The sequence below is a fragment of the Talpa occidentalis genome, unplaced genomic scaffold (genome assembly GCF_014898055.3).
Source record: "Talpa occidentalis isolate TD23 unplaced genomic scaffold, MPIMG_talOcc4v2.1, whole genome shotgun sequence".
NCBI lineage: Eukaryota > Metazoa > Chordata > Mammalia > Eulipotyphla > Talpidae > Talpa > Talpa occidentalis.
In genome coordinates this window covers 119,692,443-119,713,989 of record NW_026555331.1, presented here as the reverse complement: position 1 = coordinate 119,713,989, position 21,547 = coordinate 119,692,443, and the positions used below count along the sequence as shown (strand labels likewise).

General features: G+C 38.7%; 1 protein-coding gene across 5 annotated transcripts in view; it reads right to left on the bottom strand.

The window, feature by feature from the left end:
• GSAP (gamma-secretase activating protein) overlaps positions 1-21,547 on the bottom strand; it is a 176,079-nt gene that overhangs the window by 55,858 nt on the left and 98,674 nt on the right. For 2 of the 5 annotated variants that reach the window (XM_054692506.1, XM_054692507.1), the window contains exons 1-5: positions 17,178-17,308; positions 8,221-8,297; positions 7,283-7,339; positions 3,059-3,128; positions 2,697-2,750 (exon numbers count right to left, since the gene is read on the bottom strand). In XM_054692506.1, coding sequence (XP_054548481.1) covers positions 2,697-2,750; positions 3,059-3,128; positions 7,283-7,339; positions 8,221-8,297; positions 17,178-17,277 — 358 coding nt within the window. In that variant the 5' untranslated portion in view covers positions 17,278-17,308. Of the gene's footprint in view, positions 1-2,696; positions 2,751-3,058; positions 3,129-7,282; positions 7,340-8,220; positions 8,298-17,177; positions 17,331-21,547 lie in introns of those variants that run through there. The other 3 variants (XM_054692509.1, XM_054692508.1, XM_054692505.1) reach the window with 2 other exon arrangements.

Sequence of the window (21,547 nt, the reverse complement as noted above, 5' to 3'; positions counted from 1 at the left end):
ACCATGGCCATAGACAAGAAGACAAGAGAAGCACTGTTAATAGAAACTGTATTATAAAGCATGAAAAACCAGGGCCCCTATCATGTTCATATGAAATCTAACAATTTATCTCATTTGCAATGGAAAAATCTGATTTGATGCAACAGAATACTAAACAACACCTTGCGGCAAACTACATTTTACAATCAAATTTTATAATCAAATCAAAATGAGAAAGGTCCTCTGTGGACAGATAAATATTTCCAAAATATGTGCTTAAAGGATAAAACATAATAGATTCTATAATGCTTTCTGGTTATATCACTTCTGAAATTTTAACTAAACAAACTGAAAGTCTTCCATCATGGGCACTTCCTTCCAAATGTGTATCTCCAGCCCAAATCCCTCACCTGAATTTCTGACTGACACCCAAATTCCCATCTCACATCATCCACTGGATGAGGTATCTCAAAGTTAACATGCCCCAAACCAAACTCTTTTTTCCTTCCCATTCTGCCAACACAGGCACATACACACCCCTGCTCTGGCAAAAAAAATACCTTAGAGGGAGCCATCCTGACTCACCTCTTTTTCTCACACTCCTGTCCAATCTGGCAGCCAATCTTGATGAATCAGATCTCTGTTTAAACGCCCCTCTAATAGTGTTTCCTATGATCATCCTCCAAATAAACTAATTGCACTCAAAGGCTTGCCTCAGGCTCTACTTATGGGGAAACCCAAACAAAGAACAGTTGTTATTTCAGGGGGCAGGACCACTTTAGCCAGGAGGGGCTGGCTGGCTTGGGGAAGTGGATAGAGTAGAACACAGAAGAATATGCCAGAACATATATAGAGGGCATTCTCAAATTAAAGATCACCCTGGGTCTTGAGCTGCATGGGATGTGCCTCAGAATTCTCCACATTAGGGGCCAAGAGGGGGTGTGTATTTTTCCTTCAACTCCTTGCCCCATTGGTCATAAGTTACCCTGCTGGTTATCCTTTCCAATCATACCTCCAGATGGTACACATGAGGTAGTAAACAGATTTTCCCAAGAGCTCTGGGCAAAATGTAAGAAATAGACAGAGCATTTGAGGGACAACACTGTCTGATTACTCTTGGCTATATTGGTTCTCACCACTGTGACTGGTATAAAAGGGGAGCTAAGAAGACACAATGTATGTGATATCCAATACAATAACTACCAGTATTCATTCTAATGTTTTATAAGATGTAATAAGATAGTCTCACTGCAGGTACATCAAACTTTCAAGTCTGAAAGTTTGGCAATAGAATTCAAGTTAAATTTATAATAACACTGGTCTGAAAGTATATTTTATAATGTAAATAAATTATTTACATTATACTGTTCTCATGATAATCAGACATAGATGGTAAGCATAATGCAGTTACTACTGGATTTACCGGCATAATGAAGAATTTCTAAGGCTAACAGGAAAAAGGTGCAAAAAGAACTGGGAGATGCAGCAAGGGAACCTAAGGTTCTTATAGCCACTTAGCCTTCCAAGAGGAACTCAAGCAACTAGGCCTTTTTCTTCTTGGATAAAAGGATTTATTAGCCCAGGAGATCAGGGTCTTATCCTGGTTTTCCCATATCTAGCGTCAGGACAGCCATGTGTTAAATGCTATTTTACTTAGGCTAGCTCAGTTCCATACCTCTGAAGTGAGCACTGCACCAAATATAAGAGGAACGGGGGATGCTGAGAGGCGCATATGGCACAGAAGAAGGAAGGGATCTGCTGGCTTCTCCATGTTCACATGGTGGGAGGCAGGTAAGGATGAGTAAAATGAATAATGTAGTTTCAGGGAAAGCCTCCTTGCCACCAACATCTCCCATAAATTCTGCTGAGGTCCCTGAGAAGATTCCATGCAGACTCAGCTCTGGTTTTCCTGACACAGCCAGCTGGCTCTGCAAGAGCACAGGACTGCCTCATAAGCCTCATGTGGAAAGTATGTACAAGGGGTTTTTCCATCGCATGCAACCACAGGAGAATACATCTGATTTGGGACTATGCTAACAAAAAAAGGCATTTCAGTGCCAAATAAAACAGATGGAAAACATTGCAGGATTTGAAAAATGGTAGTCCAGGGGCTGGATCCAGCCACAGGTGGTTATCGCTGCCTAAAAAGAATTTTTCAAAATTTTATATACAAGTCCATACTTCTGTTGATAATTGAAAAGCTGGCCCCACTGGGCTTAAGGCACTAAATATCTGTTGAGTTCTAGATGGAAGAATGACATACCATGCTAAAGGGGAATAAAGGACTATTGCATAGATAATAAACTATGAAATGGGCTTTGGCAAATGAATAAAATTGATTCTTATTTAGTATTCATGGATTATAATTCACAATGCATTAGGTATGGGTCAATATTTAACCAAATATTACTAAAAAATAGTACTTCTGAAGAATACCAATCTTTTCCCAAACTTTTACACCAGCTCCAACCATAGGGTTCTTATGTGTTCTCAATGCTTATTTAGTCTTCAAGTGCTAATGCTTTTTTAAAACTACTGCTATTCACTATCACAGTATTTCCTGAGCTTTCCTGTCTATTTGAAAAAAAATAACTTATAAAAGAAACTTTTTCATACTTGACATCACCACTGCCTTTTCCTTCTGAGATAAGGCTATGTCCAGAAATGTTGAATAAATCTTCATCTATCAATAGACCCCTAAATTATAATTTCATTACCTGGTTGAAGTTCATTCCATCTTCCTTCTTTAGTAGACTGAACTAAACTGGCAGCTAATGAAAAAAGAAAAAGAAAATAATAATCCATTAGCAAATGATCCATTCAGTATTTTGTTCAGTTTTACCATATTACACCTGAAATAAGTGACAGCTCAAAGGATCTTTCAAATTAAGGGAAAATACAAGGCATTCCTCTTTTGTTGAGAGACTCTACAAATTCTTTATTTCAAGTCTAATCCCCCAAGATTATCCCTTCTCAGAAAACCATTGTTACAGAATAATTAAATATTGTATATATCCATACTTTGAAACTTTGGAAAGATAGTTTACTTGACAGGTAACAATAAAAGAGTTCCACTTACCAAGTAAAGTTCTCTCATTGTTGACAGAGCAACTAACAACTTGGCAGTCTTTCTCAAATGTATAGAGATACTATTAAAATAAAAGTATTTTTTAATTCAGAGTTCATATTAAATAACAATGTTATGAATATCAACTCATTACATTCACAAAATGCAAAACATTTTACTATAAGAATTATCAATGATTTTATCTATACTGAGAAATTTCAGGTTATTTTAAGAGAAGATTTAATATTGTAGACCATGTTTAACACTGAAACTTAATCACAATGCAACAGAGTGGTTAAGAGCACAGAATCAAACTAGAACCAAGTTCAAACTCTGATTCTGCCACTTGCTAACTATAAAACTTTAATCAAGTTATTCAACCTCTCTATTTCCCCAGTAAATTAGGCATCATAATAACTATTCATGAGATTATTAGAAGGATCAAGTAAGATAATACAGAGCACTTATTATAATGTCTGCCACACATAATAAGTACTCAAAAGTTACCTAGTGATTACTGAGGCAAGTAAAATTTTAATCAAATTATATAACTATGATATCATTAGCTTAGTCCTAGAGACTGCCACAAATATACCTCTAGTAGTATTCTCATACTTAGAGGGTTGGCAAAATAATCTTCCTCTAATCCTTATTTTTTATTTTTTCTGTTGCTGTTTGAATTTTTTAAATGTCACAAGGTCCCAATTCCTTGAATAGTAAAGAAAATGAAAATCATCATGCAGAAGGAGGATGTGATGTGAAGATTGGGGAACTAGAAGTAAACACAATTATATTAGGCAAACTCTCTTAAAGGTATACTCAGAGGATAAAGGAAAGATAGCATCTTAGACCTCAGAAGAGGACAAGTCAAAAGAAATAATAACAGAAGTATTAAAAAATAATTAGTACCAGCAGACTAAAATATGACTGGGAATACACTAGAATTCTACGCTAGAACTCTAGTTGATGAAAAATTTTGGGGAGTCAGAAATCAACTGATTAGAGAAAGTTAATAAGAAGGCTCTGAATTCATGTGAGCAATTCTGTTTTCCTTTGACTCTTGCTTTAACTAAATAATTTTAATTTATAAATAGAAGAATCATGGAAGCACACATTTAATTCTTAGTTTTTTTTTTTTTTTTTTTTTTTTTTTTTTTTTTTTATAGGCATGCTTTATTTATTTGTTTTGCTGGTTGGTTTGTTTGTTTTTTGTTTATACATGCACTGGGCACAGTCAGAAGCGCGGGAGGGTGAGAGAATTCACCAGAGCCAGAGCGGGGAGCAGAGCAGGCAGAAGGACCGAAGTACACTGCTGAGGGGAGCAGCGGGCGGCAGGAGAGGTCTGCGCGCCATGTGGGACCCTCCTCCGGTGGCCAGGGAGCAGCCGGGGATCGAACCGGCGCCGCAGAGGCCGCGCAGTTTCGCAACCCAGCGCTCAACCGCTGCGCCACCAGGGAGGCCCTAATTCTTAGTTTTATTCTTTTAATTATAAAATACCATATAAGCAACATATAAGACAGTCTCAGTGTTTAAAACATGAAAACACTTCTAAATAAAAAGTCAAGGTCCTGGGCCTCCCCCGTGGCGCAGCGGTTGAGCGCTGGGTTGCGAAGCTGCGCGCGGCCTCTGCGGCGCCGGTTCGATCCCCGGCTGCTCCCCGGCCACCAGAGGAGGGTCCCACATGGCGCGCAGACCTCTCCTGCCGCCCGCTGCTCCCCTCAGCAGTGTACTTCGGTCCTTCTGCCTGCTCTGCTCCCCGCTCTGGCTCTGGTGAATTCTCTCGCCCTCCCGCGCTTCTGACTGTACCCAGTGCATGTATAAACAAAACAAACAAACAAACCAGCAAACAAATAAATAAAGCATGCCTCTATAAAAAAAAAAAAAAAAAAAAAGAGTTTATAAAAAAAAAAAAAGTCAAGGTCCTCCATTATGCTTATCCAATCCCAACTCTATCCCAAAAGGAGATATGCTTGCAATTTGCTCTGCAGCTTTCTAGATGAGTTTTAAATATATATTTATATACATATACTGCCTAATTTCCTTGCAAGCTTTTAAAATATAAATGGAAGGTATTGTTTCAGCAACTGCAAGCAATCATGTGACAATATGTTTTGGACAGTCTTCTGTGCCAGTATACTACTGGTAGACTTCTTAATACTTTAATGGCTGTAAGGATATCCAAAGAACTTACTGGTGGGTATTTTACATGATCCAATGAACTTCTTTTACATATATCTTTGTAAACTTGTGTACGTATCTTTCTAGTATCAAAGCCTTTCATCTGAATTTCTGGTTCAAAAAGTATGCAAGTTCAGAATTCTTCTATTGTAAGCATCAAAATATCTGCCCTCAAATAGCTTCTGTTAAAGGGCAATTAGTAGCTCATGAAATTGAATAGTGTAGGGCATATGGCGTCAGCACTAGTTGAAGTTGAAAATAACCATCTGTTAGCTTTCTGAGTTCAATCTAGTCTCACTCTCCACACAGCAAGGATCTAAGTTCTATTCCCTAAGCCAGACAAGTTCCAACCTCACATTAGCAAACCCAGTATAAGAGTCCATGCCCCAAATTCCCCACAAAGTCCATTATTCACTTGTATTCAACCAGTTTAGGTCATATTTATTCTTTTATGCACTAACAAGGAAGGCCTGCATGAAGAAGGAAGGGTAATGGGAATTTGCTTAGTTTTGCATAATGAATACTTTGCTTCTCTTTTGGTTATTACTATGTCTGGAATATAGCAATGAAGGAAACAGATATTTTCATATGAAGGAAAATTGTAAGAATTTGTCATCAGTATACCTACCTGATATAATGATAAATGATATAAAAGGCTAAAAAATAATTGAAAAAGAAGGGAAATGAACGTTTTTTTTTAAACAAAAGGAACCACAGAACATCAGGAAGGAAGAAAGAACAATGGAAAGGGCAAATGTGTGACAACATGCACAGAACTGGAGAGGGTTATATCAAGTGGAGTAAGTCAGAATGAGAAACACAAATATCAAATGATTTCACTCATAAGTAGAATAGTCAAACAAAGATTAGACAAAAACAAGCCAAGACAAACCAAAGAAATCTGACTGCAGAATTGAGGTTACCAGAAGGGGAGGTTTGGGAATGAGAGCAAGTGGAGAAAGGGTTCAATAGGCTACAATGGAAGATTACTGGTGCTTTAGTGGCAGCTATGGTGTGATAACATAGATTTATAGAAGTGTGAACTACACCCCTAAAACATATACATACACAGTTTAAATCAGTATTACCTCAATATACATATTTTTTAATTGGAAAGGGCAAAACTAGGGGCAAATTCTTGATCTAAGTAAGACTCTCTCCATTCAACTAAGAGGATGTAGATAATAACAATGCTAATACCAACAATGTGCCTATGACAAGATACTGTAAAACAAGGCAAAGGGAATACTGTACTAAAAACTTGAGATTTTACTTTTTCTAGACTTGCATTGTGACAATGTTTTCTTGGTAAACACTGTGTCTCCATACCTGAGAGGGGAAACGCTCAGTCCACATTGGATCATTGAATGAATGCAGGCAAAGAGGTGGAAGAACAGGAAAGAAGAGAAAAATAACCAAGCAATATATGGGAAGCCTGAAGAATAAGATGACCAGTGAGAAATATAGAGCATATAAAGGAGATTTAAGTCCAAGAAGGTCTAATATTCAATTCTAAATTGTTTTTACATGGACCTAAAATCTGTAATTCCCCCCTATTTGCCCCAAGAATGAGACAAAACCTTTGACATCAAACAATGCCTTATGTGAAAAGTCTGTGGTGGGAGGATAAAGAAAGGGGGGCTAGGCTTTATACATGGATCTTTGAGAAGATAAGTAAAGATTAAAGAGAAGCAAAACTCCAAGTCAGAGTCATTATGAGTTCCTAAACTTCTAAGAGCTCACAAATCTTAGGGAGGGCATTGGATTTCCTACAGAAAATGAGATAATTGGTTTGAGTCAGTTTTGTTTAAATCTCAAAAGATTAAGAGACTTCAGCTGGAGTTTTGGTTCAGGAGTCTTTGGACTTTTTTTTTCTTTAAGATAATGGTGCAAGAGATGGTTAAAGAGAGAAGAGGAGGAAAGCAAAGAAATATATACTAAATTTTTAGAAAATTAAATGGGAATTTGTATATAGAAAAATGAGAAGGCAGAAAGAAGGAAAATTCTAAAAGCAACACAGTAACCAATGAGTAATCTATGATTTATGGTAACTATTACCTCATTTTGTCTGGTTTGGCAATCATATAATCCAAAGAAGACATTTCCCTTATTTTCCTAAAAAAAAATTAAATGTTACTATTTAGGAAGTTAGGGCTTTTAAAAATGAACCATCAATAATGCAACCATCATTAGCAATAAGTACTCTAAAGGTAGCTTGCTGTGCTACCTTTAAAAAAGGACTGAACCTGTTTTAGGTAGTCCTCTGGGTTCACAGAGTAAAATGGACCCAGAAAGTGTAGCTCAGTGAGTTTTGGGGACTCCATCTAGTAAGGGCTAAACATTGTGAAGAAACAAATATTTCTTAACTTTCATTTATTTCTTTATGAGAATATGTATGATGGATATTGGGAGTTGCTAGTACAATCCATGATAGTCTTATAAGTAAAACTTTTTGAATCAAAATGGTCCTTTTATGTACCATACTGATACATTTTTAAGGAGAAAAAACCACAATGATATAACTGTGCAAAGCAAACTGGTCACTAAAAATAATCTTTCATATTTTCCAGTTATAGTAAAATTATCAGTAGAGATAATTTTCTTTTCTTAGAACACTTAACATTAAAAATATATTATTAAATAATAATGCCTTGAAAGTCTGAGCATATCTAAGTCCAGAAAGATAATGTAGAGTAATCATATTCAATATTTTCTGAAAGACAAACATTTATTAACTCAGTTTTAATATTTTATATTTATTTGGCATTTTTCCACCAGAAAGTGGAATTATTCATTAATTCAAAAATTTTAAAGTGTCACACATTACATACAGTTTATTTTAAAAAGAGAAAATACTTTATATGACAGATTTCTTATTCATTATCTCTCAATAGGTTCTAGCATAGAATCTGTGCAAAGAGCACATGAGGTTAAAATAGTAAATTATATATTAAGTATATTTTACCACAATAAAAAAAGAGAGGATATAAACATACCTTATATGTATAAATAATATTTCCATTTCTTTCAACATTTACTATATGCAAGCTCTCATAGTTTTTTTCTAACACACCTAAAAACAATAATAAAAGTAAGTTAATACATTCCAGATGTTCAAAACATAGTTATCATATTTAACATTAGTGAAAAGTCAAATGCAAAAGTATACTGATGATACCATTAATATGTAAAAATAGAGGGTTAATCTACTGTATTAGAATTCAGAATAACAGTGACCTTTAGGGAAGAATAAAAGATAATGATTAGGTAGTATCTCAAGAGAGCCTTCTGAGGAGCTGGCACTATTGCCCATGTTGGGTATACAGAAACACTCACCTTGCAATAACTCACCATGCTGCATACTCTTGACCTGTACACTTTTGTGTGTCTACATTATGTTCAATAAACTTTAAATATCTATTAGTTTTTACTTTATTTTGAAGTATTTCCAAGTTATATGAGGTTAGAATTGTTATGGCTTCCTGGTAGATAGACCTATCGAGAACTAACCTGAGCTGCCAAACATTAGAGTATTCAATTAAAACAAATTAAAAAAAAAAACACTCAATAAGATCAAATCAAGATGGTGGCAGAGGAGACTCCGTGCTTTGCTTTCAGGACAATAATCTGTAAGTTAGCAAGACCAGCATTGTACCCAAAGGGTCCCTTGTGAGTTGGCACAAAATTGGAATAATTCCTACATACTGGAATTCAGCACAGGACACTGAGGAGATTCATGTATCAATAAACAAGTGGTAAATGGAGAGAAACGTAAACAAAGGTCATATATGATAAACCCACGGCTAATATCATACCAAATGGCAAAAAACTAAAAGCTTTTCCTTTAAGAGCAGGTACAAGAGGGCCTCCCTGGTGGCGCAGCGGTTGAGCGCTGGGTTGCGAAGCTGCCCGCAGCCTCTGCAGCGCCGGTTTGATCCCCGGCTGCTCCCGGGCAACTGGAGGAAGGTCCCACATGGCATGCAGACCTCTCCTGCCTCCCGCTGCTCCCCTCAGCAGTGTACTTCGGTCCTTCTGCCTGCTCTGCTCCCTGCTCTGGCTCTGGTGAATTCTCTCACCCTCCCGTGCTTCTGACTGTACCCAGTGCTTGTATAAATAAATAAATAAATCTAAAAAAAAAAAAGCTGCATTGTATATCCATATGCATAAGATTAAACTGGATTTGAAAAAAAAAATTAAAAAAAAAGATCAGGTACAAGAAAAGGATGTCTTTACTTACTACTCCTCAAGGTAATACTGGAAGTCTTAGCTAGAGCAATTAGACAAGAGGAAGATATAACAAGGGATTCAAACTGAGAAAGAAGAAGTAAAATCATCACTTCTTGCAGATGACATAATATACACAGAAAACCCTAAGGAATCCACCAAAAAAACCACTGGATATGGTAAATCAGTACAGTAAATAAAAGATTACAAAAATCAGTTGCATTCTTATATACAAACAATGGATTAGAAGAGAAAGAAATTAAGACCATCTCCTTTACTATTGCATTAAAAAGAATGAAATAATTAGGACTAAATTTTTTATCTTTAATTATTTTATATATTTTTACATGATTTTTCATTTTTGTACAATTTATGCATTTTCATCTTGGTTATAGTCCCCGTAAAATTCCCGCCACTCATTCACCCGTGAACTATCACCATGGTCCCTTGTTCTCTTCCCACCCTTGTTTTGATCCTACTCCCTTCTTTCTCCCTCTCCCCACCATAGTGTGTCTCTGATTTATAGTTGCCTGTTGATTTTGATTTTTGCTTTACTATAATTTACCTAGGACCAAATTTAAAGGTGATAAAGGACCTATACAAAGAAAGCTATATGGCATTGTTAAAAGAAATAGAAGACCAAGAAATGAAAAGATATTCCCTGCTCATGGGCAGGAATAATTAACATTGTTAAAAATAACCATCTTATGAACAACAAATATATATAAATAAATAAATAATTTAAAAAATCTTACCTAAAAAAATATACAGATTCAAAGCAATTCTTATAAAAGTTTCAACAGCATTCTTCAAAGAAACAGAACATTACTAAAATATATATAGAAACACAAAAGACCCCACAGCAATCCTAACAAAAAAGGAAGAACAGAGGCATCACATTCCCAGACGTAAAACTATACTATGTAGTTATATTAATCAAAATAGTATGGTATTGTTATAATGGAATACAACCAAGAGCTCAGAAATAAATCCACATTTATATAAGCAGCTAATCTACAACAATGGAGTCAAGAGCATACATTGAAGAAATAAAAGTCTCTTCAACAAATGGTGCTGGGAAAACTGGAAAGCCATGTGCATAACAATGAAACTAGACAACTATCTCATTCAATACACAAAAATTAACTCAAAGTGGATTAAAGACTTGAATGTAGGACCTGAAACCATTAATTACATAAAAGAAAACAAAGGCATTCAATGATGTTGGGGATTCAACTCCAACAGCAAGGGAAACAAAAGAAAAAATAAACACATGGAACTACATAAAACTAAAAAATTTCAGCAGAGTGAAGGGGACTGTCATTATTTGAAAAGATACCCTATTGAATGGGAGAAAACATCTGCACATCATACATCTGACAAGGAGTTAATATTTAAGATCTATAAAGAAAAAAAACAATCAAAAAATGGGCAGAAGAGCTAATGGACACTTCTCCAAAGAAAACATACAGATGTCCAAAAGGCAAATTAAAAAAATGCTCATTATCACTTGTCATCAGGAAAATGCAAATCAAAACCACAGTGAGATAACATCTCATAACTGAGAGCATGGCCCATGTCAAAAAGACCAACAAGTGTTGGCAAGGATGTGGAGAAAAAGAAACCGTCATACACTGTTGGTGAGAATGTAACAGGTCCAACCACTACAGAAAATAGAATGGAGGTTTCTCAAAATATTAAAAATAGAACTACATACAATCCAGCAACTTCATGTCTAGGTATTTACCCAAAGAATAAAAAAAAAAAAAAAAAGAATGAAAAAAAAAACCCACTGATTTGAAGGGATATATGCACTACTAAGTTCATTGCAGAGTTATTTACAATAGTTATGGAAGCAACCTAAATGCCCAAAGATAGATAAGTAGATACACAATAGAATACAACACAGCTATAATTAAAAAAAAGATGAACTCTTGTCATTTGTAACAATATGGATGGAATTCAACTTTTAGCAGTGAATTTAATGTAGTATCCAGGCATTGATTTATAAAGGTGCACACCTGAAATCTATTTAACATTATAAATGAATTCAGTGTTAGATGAGTAATTTTGCAAAGGAGCATGAAGACCATTGGAGTTCTCCTTCATGCTTTGAGAAATAGTTATGTGAATGTATTTCACTTTGTGAAAATTAAGTGTTCTGTATGAAAACCAGATTTTGATGGAGAGAGACTTTACAAAAAAAAATATTTAACTTAAAAGTTGCTCAACCATCTTCTAAAATTTTAGGATATTCCTCTCAATTCTACAAAGGATTTAAACAGTGGTAGAAATAGCATTGATAATTTCATCATTAACTGGAGAAAATCAAGTATTTCCCTAATTTCCTCGAAAGAAAAGTCACTTAAACTTGACTCACTTTTATCTTACATTATGTTTTTAGATATTAAAATATTATTATGTTGATTATGACATTCCCTGCTCCTCATGGGAAAAGCTGCCTGCATCTTCTGCAGGGCGAAGTAAAGGGAGCTGTCAGACACACTTCACACTGATTAAAAAATAAGAATAATTACTTGCTTCTTAGAGGAATAATATGAATCATTTCATTTACTGCCAAAGAGAACTTCACAATTTACATAGTTCTATCTCATCCACATTATATTAAGTGTTATAAACCTATTGTATTGAAAACACACTTGAGCTTCAATTAGGTTACGATACTGGGCCAATATCATACATCAAAAAAGTGGCACAGGCTAATCTCAACCTAGAAAAAGGTAAACAGAATGAACCAAGTTTCTCGTATCAGGCTTACAATGGGAAAATGGATAAACACTGAACAATCCTTCTAAGGTAGATTTTGTAGACATCCAAGAAAAATTTCAGTTTGTTTCTTTTTATCCTGCACATGACTCAAAACTTTTGGAATGCAGTGTGTCAATATTTTCCAAAGTATTTTTTTTCTTTCAAGATTATAAGGATGCTGGGACAGATCCTCTCAAAAGTACACTTAAAAGGTTTCAGCTAAGATAAGAAATTATAAGAAATCTTACTAAAGACATGCAATTTCCTTGCAAAAGCACAGGTATTTTCAAATCACTAAAATATAAAGAGGAAAAAAAATCTTCAACAAGTAAAGATTACAAAAAATAATATGATTATTCCATTAAGCCGTAAAACCATTAAACCAAACTGGCCATGCATTAGAATTATCAGGGGAGCTTTTAAAACAACATAGATGCCCAAGCTGTTCCCAAAATAGTCTGATTTTATTGGACTGACTGAGAGACCCAGTCTCTGTGTGTTTGTCTTTTTTCAGTTCTCCAGGTAAGTCTAATGTTCATCCAGGATTGAGAAGCATCAAATGACATATTTATGTTCTATATTAAACAACATGCACTAAATAGCATAACAATGACCAATTTATAATGTAACCCTGGCTGAGAGAGTTGAAAGAAATAATAAAAATAATGCCTTTATGAGTGTGTTAAGTAAGAAAACTGCAGTTTAAATACTTCTGCAGTTAAGCACATAGTCCTCATCTCAAGAGCATTTGAACTAGACAAATTTGGCAATATTGGAAATCTTGAAACTAATTGTCTCACCACATACTATTAACCCATCAGCCTTTCCTCCCCAGATTAGTTGCTCATGTTTTAGACACACCCTTTTAAAAAAAAAGTATTCAATAAGCTCTTTGCTTATTCATTCTGACTCTTCTCCCAGTACACCATCATTGGAAAGTCCAAAGGAGGAAGTTTAGCAATTTCAAAGGAGGAAATGTGGCTTAATTTTAGAGTTCAGCATACTTAGCATTCAAGAAAGAAAAACATATAACATTTAACAGATACTTGCAGAAGTAAACCCACTAAAGAAAAGGGTGTTAAAGGTGTTGGCAAGTTACAGCTCATATACAATTGAAGGAGGTTTGAAAACATTAATTGAAGAGGTACATACACCCTCATGTTTGTTATAACATAATTTCAACAGCTAAAAGTAGGAAGCAATCTAAATGCCCATCAACAGATGATTAGACAAAGATGAGGTGTGTGTGTACAATGAAATACTACTCAGCATTAAAAAAAGATGCAGTCCTAGGGCCTCCCCGGTGGCGCAGCGGTTGAGTGCTGAGTTGCGAAGCTGCCCGCAGCCTCTGTAGTGCCAGTTCAATCCCCGGCTGCTCCTGGCCACCAGAGGAGGGTCCCACATGGTGCGCAGACCTCTCCTGCCACCCACTGCTCCCCTCAGCAGTGTACTTCGGTCCTCCTGCCTGCTCTGCTCCCTGCTCTGGCTCTGGTGAATTCTCTCACCCTCCCACGCTTCTGATTGTACCCAGTGCTTGTATAAATAAATAAATAAATAAATAAATAAATCTTTAAAAAAAAAAAAAAAGATGCAGTCCTGACATTTACGACAACATGGGTGAATCTAGAGGGTTGACTTAGCAACTTCACTGTTAGGCACACATACCGGAGAGAAGCTTGTGCAAGTGTGCACCAGGTTAGGAAAAGCATTGACTGTAATAGCAAACCCTAAAAACTTCCCAAATGTTATCCACCAGAAAGAGGCAAGTAAAATTGTGTTCCCTAGGAAGCATCTTGAGAAAGTCTAGTATCCAGGAATTTTAGTAGGGAGGATAAAGTGGGATTAAAACTGGTAGGAAGAAGGATGAGGAAACAGGACTAGCAAGGGAGAAGTCAAGCCCAGTAGTCCTCCATCAGGGCAACTCTAGAACTGAAAAAGATTGTTAAGAGTTATCCCATGCCCATGGCAGACCTCTCCTGTCTCACCCACTGCTCCCCTCAGCAGTGTATTTCAGTCAGTCTGCCTGTTCTGTTCCCCGCTCTGTCTCTGGTGAATCCTCTCACCCTTCCGCACATCTGGCCTGTACCCTGGTTCTTGTATAAATAAATAAATCTTTAAAAAAAAAACGTTATTCCATGCCTTTGGCCAATGCTTCATTAGATGTGGGCCGCACCCTAAGGGCATGAAGTTCAATGAGGTAATTTTTGAAGGGGCTGACAGCTCAAAACTACATGACCATCTTCACAGCATCTGGGACAAGCCTTCCTTAAAAAGAAAATATAAAATGGTATCTCTATGTCCATTGTACTGCTATATATTCATACAACAGAATACTATACAGTAGTGAAATTTAATGACCTATATAATAAATCTCACACTGTTGAGAATAAAAAAAGGCAAAAAGAATTATGCTTTCATTTACTTAAAGTTCACAAACAAACAAAATGAAATGAAATACATATGGGTTAAAACTATAAGCTCAAAAGAATGTTACAATATAAAAGTTTAAATGGTTGTTACCTGTGGGAGATGAAGCTTAGAGAAAGAAATGTAGAATCAGATATAGAGGCAAAAGTCCTTCAAAAGTCTTGATTTGGTCTTATTGATATTTTTAAGCTGGGTAGTGGGTACATGGTTTTGTTATTATTGCTATTCATAGTTTGCATGTGTTAAAGTGTTCTTTTGTGTAATTGTTTTAATTTTTTAAAAATATATATATTTTCTGTGGCAGGTGGGAAGAGACTATTTCCCCAAAGTTCAATGTAGAACCAAGAACAGAAGCTGTAAACAAATCTGGTCTTCTTACACCATGACCTCCCATAGTTGACTAAAATGCCATCCTATAAACATTGAATTTCTATAATTGACTTAAGTCTAGCTCCTGGCTATTTTACCAGGAATATGTCATACTTCATGAGCATTGTTTAGCACCATTAAAAAAATCTTTAATTGTATTTGTTGATATAAAGATATTAAGGCTTCAAATTTAGATAGCAAGTGTATAGAGAAGAGATATTACAATAGAATAATTATTCATAATTTACATTTGAAAAGCTGAGACTTGGAAAGAAAAATAATTTGTACAAAAGTAGAGAAATAGCTATGCTAGAAATAAAATAGACTCCAGGTTCCCCTGCCAGTGACTCAGATTATAGCAGAAGAGGAATTAATTTGCATTTTCTTGGGCTACCACCCACAGGTGATTACCAGAAGTAGCAGTTTCTCTTCATGTAAGTGTAATGCCTTACCAAAGTGCTCTATAAGAGCAAGATACTAAAAATATTAGAAAAAGCTGGCATTTCTATTAAATTTACCTGCTAAGGATCTAAGAACAACTCTTGTTTAGTGGAATGTCAATACACAAGTTTGTCTTTCTTCACAGATGAGTGAAAGATACAGGAAGTGAAGCTCACACACAGTTTTTCAATCACAACACATATCACTGTAACATAAGACTGTGGCATTTCACACTTGACCTAACTTCTCATTTACAGACACCTGCCATTTAGCTATATACAGCAGATATTCAGAGAAAGGACTACTTTGTAATGGGTAGCAGACTTGGAGCTACCTATTGTGTTTTAAAAAGTTAAATCTTCAAAAACTCTTTAGGAGACATTTTAATTTTTTTAAAAAGTGAAGCTTCACTATCAAGATAATAATAGCAAACTTGAGAGTTGAGCTACACAAACATGACTTCTTATTTGGAACTAACAATCAACAAACTAGCACAGGGACCCCTACAAACAATTTCACTACAGCCACAGAATAGCTGCACATAGTGTGAAAACATAAGGAGGGGTTAGAGAACTCTGACCAGAGTTAGGGGGAAAGGCATGTAGAAATGGGTAATGTGATAGCCCTTATCAAAATGCCCTCCAACAATTGAAGAAAACTAGAGTAAGAAAAGAGCAGCCAGCACATGAAGTGGACAGCGCCTGTGCACCAGGGAGGGACCAGGATATCATTGCTTGGAAACTGAATCTAGGCCCTGAAGACGCACCATTATTTACAGCAAACTTTTCTTAAAAGGAAAAACAAGCAAAAACTGGGAAATCACAAGAGTTCCCCTTCTTCAAAGATTTTCATTCCACCCTCAAAACCAAAATATGTAACTTTTCTGACAGATGGAAACAAAAGCCTTGCTTCTGGAATGCATTGCCATTTACCCTGAGCAGTTAGGCAGGAAAACTGAGCATCATTTTGTCTCAAATCCCCCCTTGCCAGCTGGCACAGGTGTTCTATTGCGGGGCGAGAAGAGTTTGTATGGTGCTTCTTTGGAAAACAGCCTGCAGTCAGTTCACTGCTCACAGCCTGAAAACTGTTAATACAGATGCAGAAATACACTTCACAAATGTGGGAACCAACTGCTCCTATTAAGTATTTATATAGCTTCCTTGGTGGCCACGGTTCATCTTTTCTTACTCCTAAGGCAGGAACTCCCCTAGTTTCTGTGGTGTTCCTGCCAGGGTGATGAACCGCCCTAGGCAAGCTGAAAAGCCCACGAAGCACAGAGGACAATGCTCTCCCACTCTGCTCAGCTTTGAGGGGAGTTTTGGCAGCTGCCCCTCCACTTCCTGCCCTGATGGGAGATGCTAACGGTACCACTGGTGGTCGAGACCTTTCTGTTAGAGGTGAATGACTGTGAGCAACAACGAGTCATTGTTGCTGGCGGACTCTCGATAAAAAGCAGAGAAGCCCAGCTGCGACCTTGCCTGGGCGCTGTCCCTCCAGCCTTCACCCAGTGGCCAGGGTGAGGGGGGCAAAGCCCAGACTCCAAAGAGGGAGGCTCACCCCTTGACACCAACTTTCACAGATTGGCAGGGTCACCAGACCGCCCCGCCCCACCCCACCCCACCCAACCTGGGGGCACCTCAGGTATGAATGATCCGAGACTCCCCGCCTGGCACACCCCTCCCCCAACACACGCACACGCAGCGCGCGCGCGCGCCTCCCGCACCTGCGCAGCCACCTCCGGGCTCCTGAGCGGCCCGCCGAGCCTGCAGCCAGGGGAGCACGTCCTTGCAGAGATCGAAGTCGACGTCGAGACGGAGAGCCATCGCCTGGATGCGGCCACTGGGCGGCTCTGAGGCCCGGCGCCGCCGGCATTCCCGGCCCCCAGCTCTACCTCGCCCTTCTCGCCTGCGCCCGCCCCCTCCTTCCTCTCCCCGCCTCCCGGCGCAGGCCGCTTTCGGTTCTGCTGTGTCCTGGCCAGAGAAGCCTGGAGCACTGCCTCCTCCCGGCCCAGGCCCGCGAGGAGCACAGGAACCGCGAGGAGCACAGGAACCGCGAGCTGGGCACTCGGGGCTGAAGGAAGGACAGAGCTAGTGGGAGGACTTGTATTTTTAAGGGCCTCAGAAGAGATGTGATTAGATCAATGATTTCCAGACTTTAAGGATTAAATATGGGGGGGGGGTTAGGGGGAGCTCCCTGGTGGCGCAGATGTTAAAGACAGCGCTATCAAACTATCGCCAGTGACTGCAGCACGAGTTCGGGTTAGAGCCCCTGGCCAGGGAGCTACCCACTTGGTGCAACAGACCTCTCCTGTCTTGCCCAGTGCTCTCCCCAGCACTGTATCAGTCAATCTGCCTGTTCTGTTCCCCACTCTGTCTCTGGTGAATCCTCTCACTCTCCGCACCCCTCCGCCCCCACCCCCACCACTGGCCTATACCCCAGTTCTTGTATGGATATGGATAAATAAAAAAATCTTTTAAAAAAGAGAGAATAAGTAAAATAGGGACTCCCTGGTGGCGCAAGGGGTTAAGCTATCAGCAGCTTCTTCAGCACGAGTTCCCGGCCAGGGAGCTATTCATTTGGCGCAGCAGACCTCTCCTTTCTCGCCAGTTGCTCCCCTCAGCAGTGTATTTCGTCTGTCTGCCTATTCTGCTCCCCACTCTGTCTCTGGTGAATCCTCTCACACACACATTCCCCCCTCCCCTCCATCTCTGGCCTGTGCTCCAGCTCTTGTATGCATAAATAAATAAAATCTTTAAAAAAGAAAGAAAGAAAGAAAGATGCTAGAGACACTGGAAAGGATTAATCAGTTTAAGTCGCTCAGCCTATTTTATTCAGGATTCTTTACATGGGTTTCCACCTAGATGAATTGTGTTGGATTCACTCTGTAACTAGCTTTAAAATGTGACCAGAAACAGGGTCTCCCCTGGTGGTGCAGCGGTTGAGCGCTGGGCTGCGAGGCTGCCCGCAGCCTCTGCAGTGCCGGTTCGTTCCCTGCTGCCGGCGAGGGTCCCACAAAAAAAAAAAAAAGTGACCAGAAACATGTCACCAAAATCATGAAGGTGGTATATAAGTGACTGAAATTCAGTGTATGAAATTCAGTATATGAATTATACAGTATAGAGTATACTGAGCTGTGGAAATCATTCACTAAAGGAAAAGACTAGTGAATGGTGACTTACTGGCTTAAAATTTGTGACGGGTTAATTGGGGTAAGTGATTATCAGGCTTTTCTGCCCTCTGGTCATTAGGATTGATGATGGATCCCTGCAGTCCTGAATGCATGCCTAATAGCGGGCACCTGGAGTGGGGTGTGGGCATATGTAGGGGGGTACACCTGGGCTGAGACTGGGCCACGTCATGGAAAACGGCTGCGTCATGGAAAACGGAACCAGCAGAAGAAAACAAGAGAGAAAGAGAAGCAGAAGATAGAGAACAAGAGAATACCAGATAGGCCAGAAAGAGTGAAGATTCACCCAGGGCTGGGAGGCCTGCTAGCCTCCTGGCCCCTGCCTCCGCCCCCACCCATGCCTGCCAGTGTACCTGGTAAAATCCCAATAAAAGCCTGAAAACCCACCCAGGACTCCAGGACTCTTCTTTATCTGTCGCATAGGTTCATAGAGATCCTGCCCTGTGCTCTTCCTGACCCTACAGGTTAGTACAAGAAAGCTTATTCTATAGAAGACAGATACTGTCTTATCTTCTTTATTTAAAAAGTTGCTTCAACAGAAAAAGATATCCCATGTTCATGGACTGGAAGAAGAAACACTGTAGATATAGTCAATAGAATACTATTCCACTTTGAAAAAGATGAAATAGTGCCTTTTGGAATAACATGGATGGAACTTGAGGGTGATAACACGTGAAATAAGTCAGAAAATGAAAGACAATCACCAGATGATTTCACTCATTTGTGCATTATAAATAACCAAAGAAAATAGACTGGCTGTAGGGTCAGGAATGGACACTGTGCAGGTTTTCTAAGATCCCATGCAGACTGGGTAAAGGAGGAATCAGAGTCCTCAGTGGTTTTTGCAGGTCTTTTATTGGGATTTACAAGGCATATGGCAGGCAGGGGTGCTGGGGGGCCGGGAGGCTGGCAGTCCTCCCAGCCCCCAGCAAATCTTCACTCTATCTGGGCTCTCTCTGGCGTTCTCTCTGCTTCTCTTCTTCTCTCTCGGCTTCTGCTCCGTCTTTCTCGGCTACTCTTTCGGCTTCTCCTGGCGTCCCCGTGATGCCGCCCTTAAAAGTCCAGTCTTACTTAGCTCAGGTGAATCCCATCTACCTATGCCCACACCCTACTCCAGGTGCCTGCCATGAGGCATGCACTCAGGACCGCAGGATCCATCATCTGTCCTGATGGTGGGAGGGCAGAAAAACCTGACATTTTTCCTTACCCTACACTGGCAAAACACAAAAATAATTCTAGATGTTGAAAAGTGTGGTGGTTATTGAGGGGAAAAAGTGTGGGAGGGGAAGATGGGGGTAATGAGATAGAGTGTTGTCTTGACATTGCAGCTTTGGTGGAGGGTGAGTGAAGCATGTGCACATGTAAAGGTGTGAAGTTGTACTCCCCAAATTAGATAGTTTTGTAAAAGAATGACAAATCAATAAAATTTGATTTTAAAAAGATATACAAAGGAAATATACCAAAAATAAACAAGATAATATAAAATACTTTCCTTTATGGGTGTTAATCTGTTTATAGCAATCATTTCACAATGTATATCAAATCATGTTGTATACTTCAAATATATGTGTTATAGTTAATAAGTAAGCTGGAAGAAAAAAAAGAAAGAAAGCTGCCTCAAAGAATCATTAATCACAAGAACAAGCTTTTGGATGGAATAGATCTATTTCTACTTACTTCTAAGAAAAAACAGTTTAACAGCGATGTTAAAATGAAAAGTTCTACTCCACTCACCTACCCAAGAAAGAACTTCTAGAAGTAACAAACTACACAATTTGATTTTGAAGAAGTTTTAAAATGGCCTACTTAACAAATTAATTTTAAAAAATCTAACCTGCAAGGTATCTAAGGAAAGGACTGATGATAATAGGTTTGAAGTTTGGATTTAGCGGACAAATAAATATGCTAAAAGAACATATTTATTAACAAACCCATGTGTTAAAATTAAACAGACATGAATCAACTAAAAAACAAATGACATTTTGGAGGTTAATCCTTTGAAAGTACAGCTGAGAATATTTTCGTGACGATTAATAAAGGTTACCAGAAAAATTAACTAAAACTTAACTAAAATCGAAATAAGTTTCCTCTGCACTTTGCAGGAAACAATCATTTTAAGTTTTGTAACTAAGATGCTAAAGCACTTACAATGAAGTGGCTTCTAATGGAGATATTAATTATGTTGATTCCCCACAGTAATTCCTTTTTAGTAGAAAAATAAAGATTAATGAAGAGCATGGAAGATAGAAATGTTTAAAGTGGAGATCACCGTAACTCCCTATAGGGTAAAGAAAAAATGTCAGACTTTTCTGCCCTCCCGCCATCAGGATAGATGATGGATCCTTGTGGTCCTGAATGCATGCCTGATGGCGGGCACCTGGAATAGGGTGTGGGCCTAGGTAGATGGGATTCACCTGGGTTTTTAAGGGTGGAGTCACGGGGATGCCAGTAGAAGCCGAGAAAGAAGCTGAGAGAGAAGCAAGAGAAGCAGAAGCTGAGAGAAGGCCGGAGAGCCCAGAGTGAAGACCTGCTGGGGGCTGGGAGGCCTGTCAGCCTCCCGGCCCCCCAGCGCCCCTGCCTGCCGTGTACCTGGTAATCCCAAACCCTGCAAAACCACTGAGGACTCTGACTCCTCCTTTACCAGGTCTGCTGGATCAGAAAACCTGCACAGTGTCCTGTTCCTGCCCCTACACTCCCCCAAATCCATTTGCCCAAAGTCAGATGGTAACATTTCTTCTTGCCAGTGATTGATAAGGGAATGGGCATGCTCATTAATGAGGTCACCAAAATTCCAGAAAAACCCAAGTTAACAGTGAATTATACAAGATTTTATTTTCTCACTTCTGAGGTAGGCGAGCCAATACTTGCAGGAGAGGTGCCCAAAGTCAGCAGGGATCCAGGCTTCT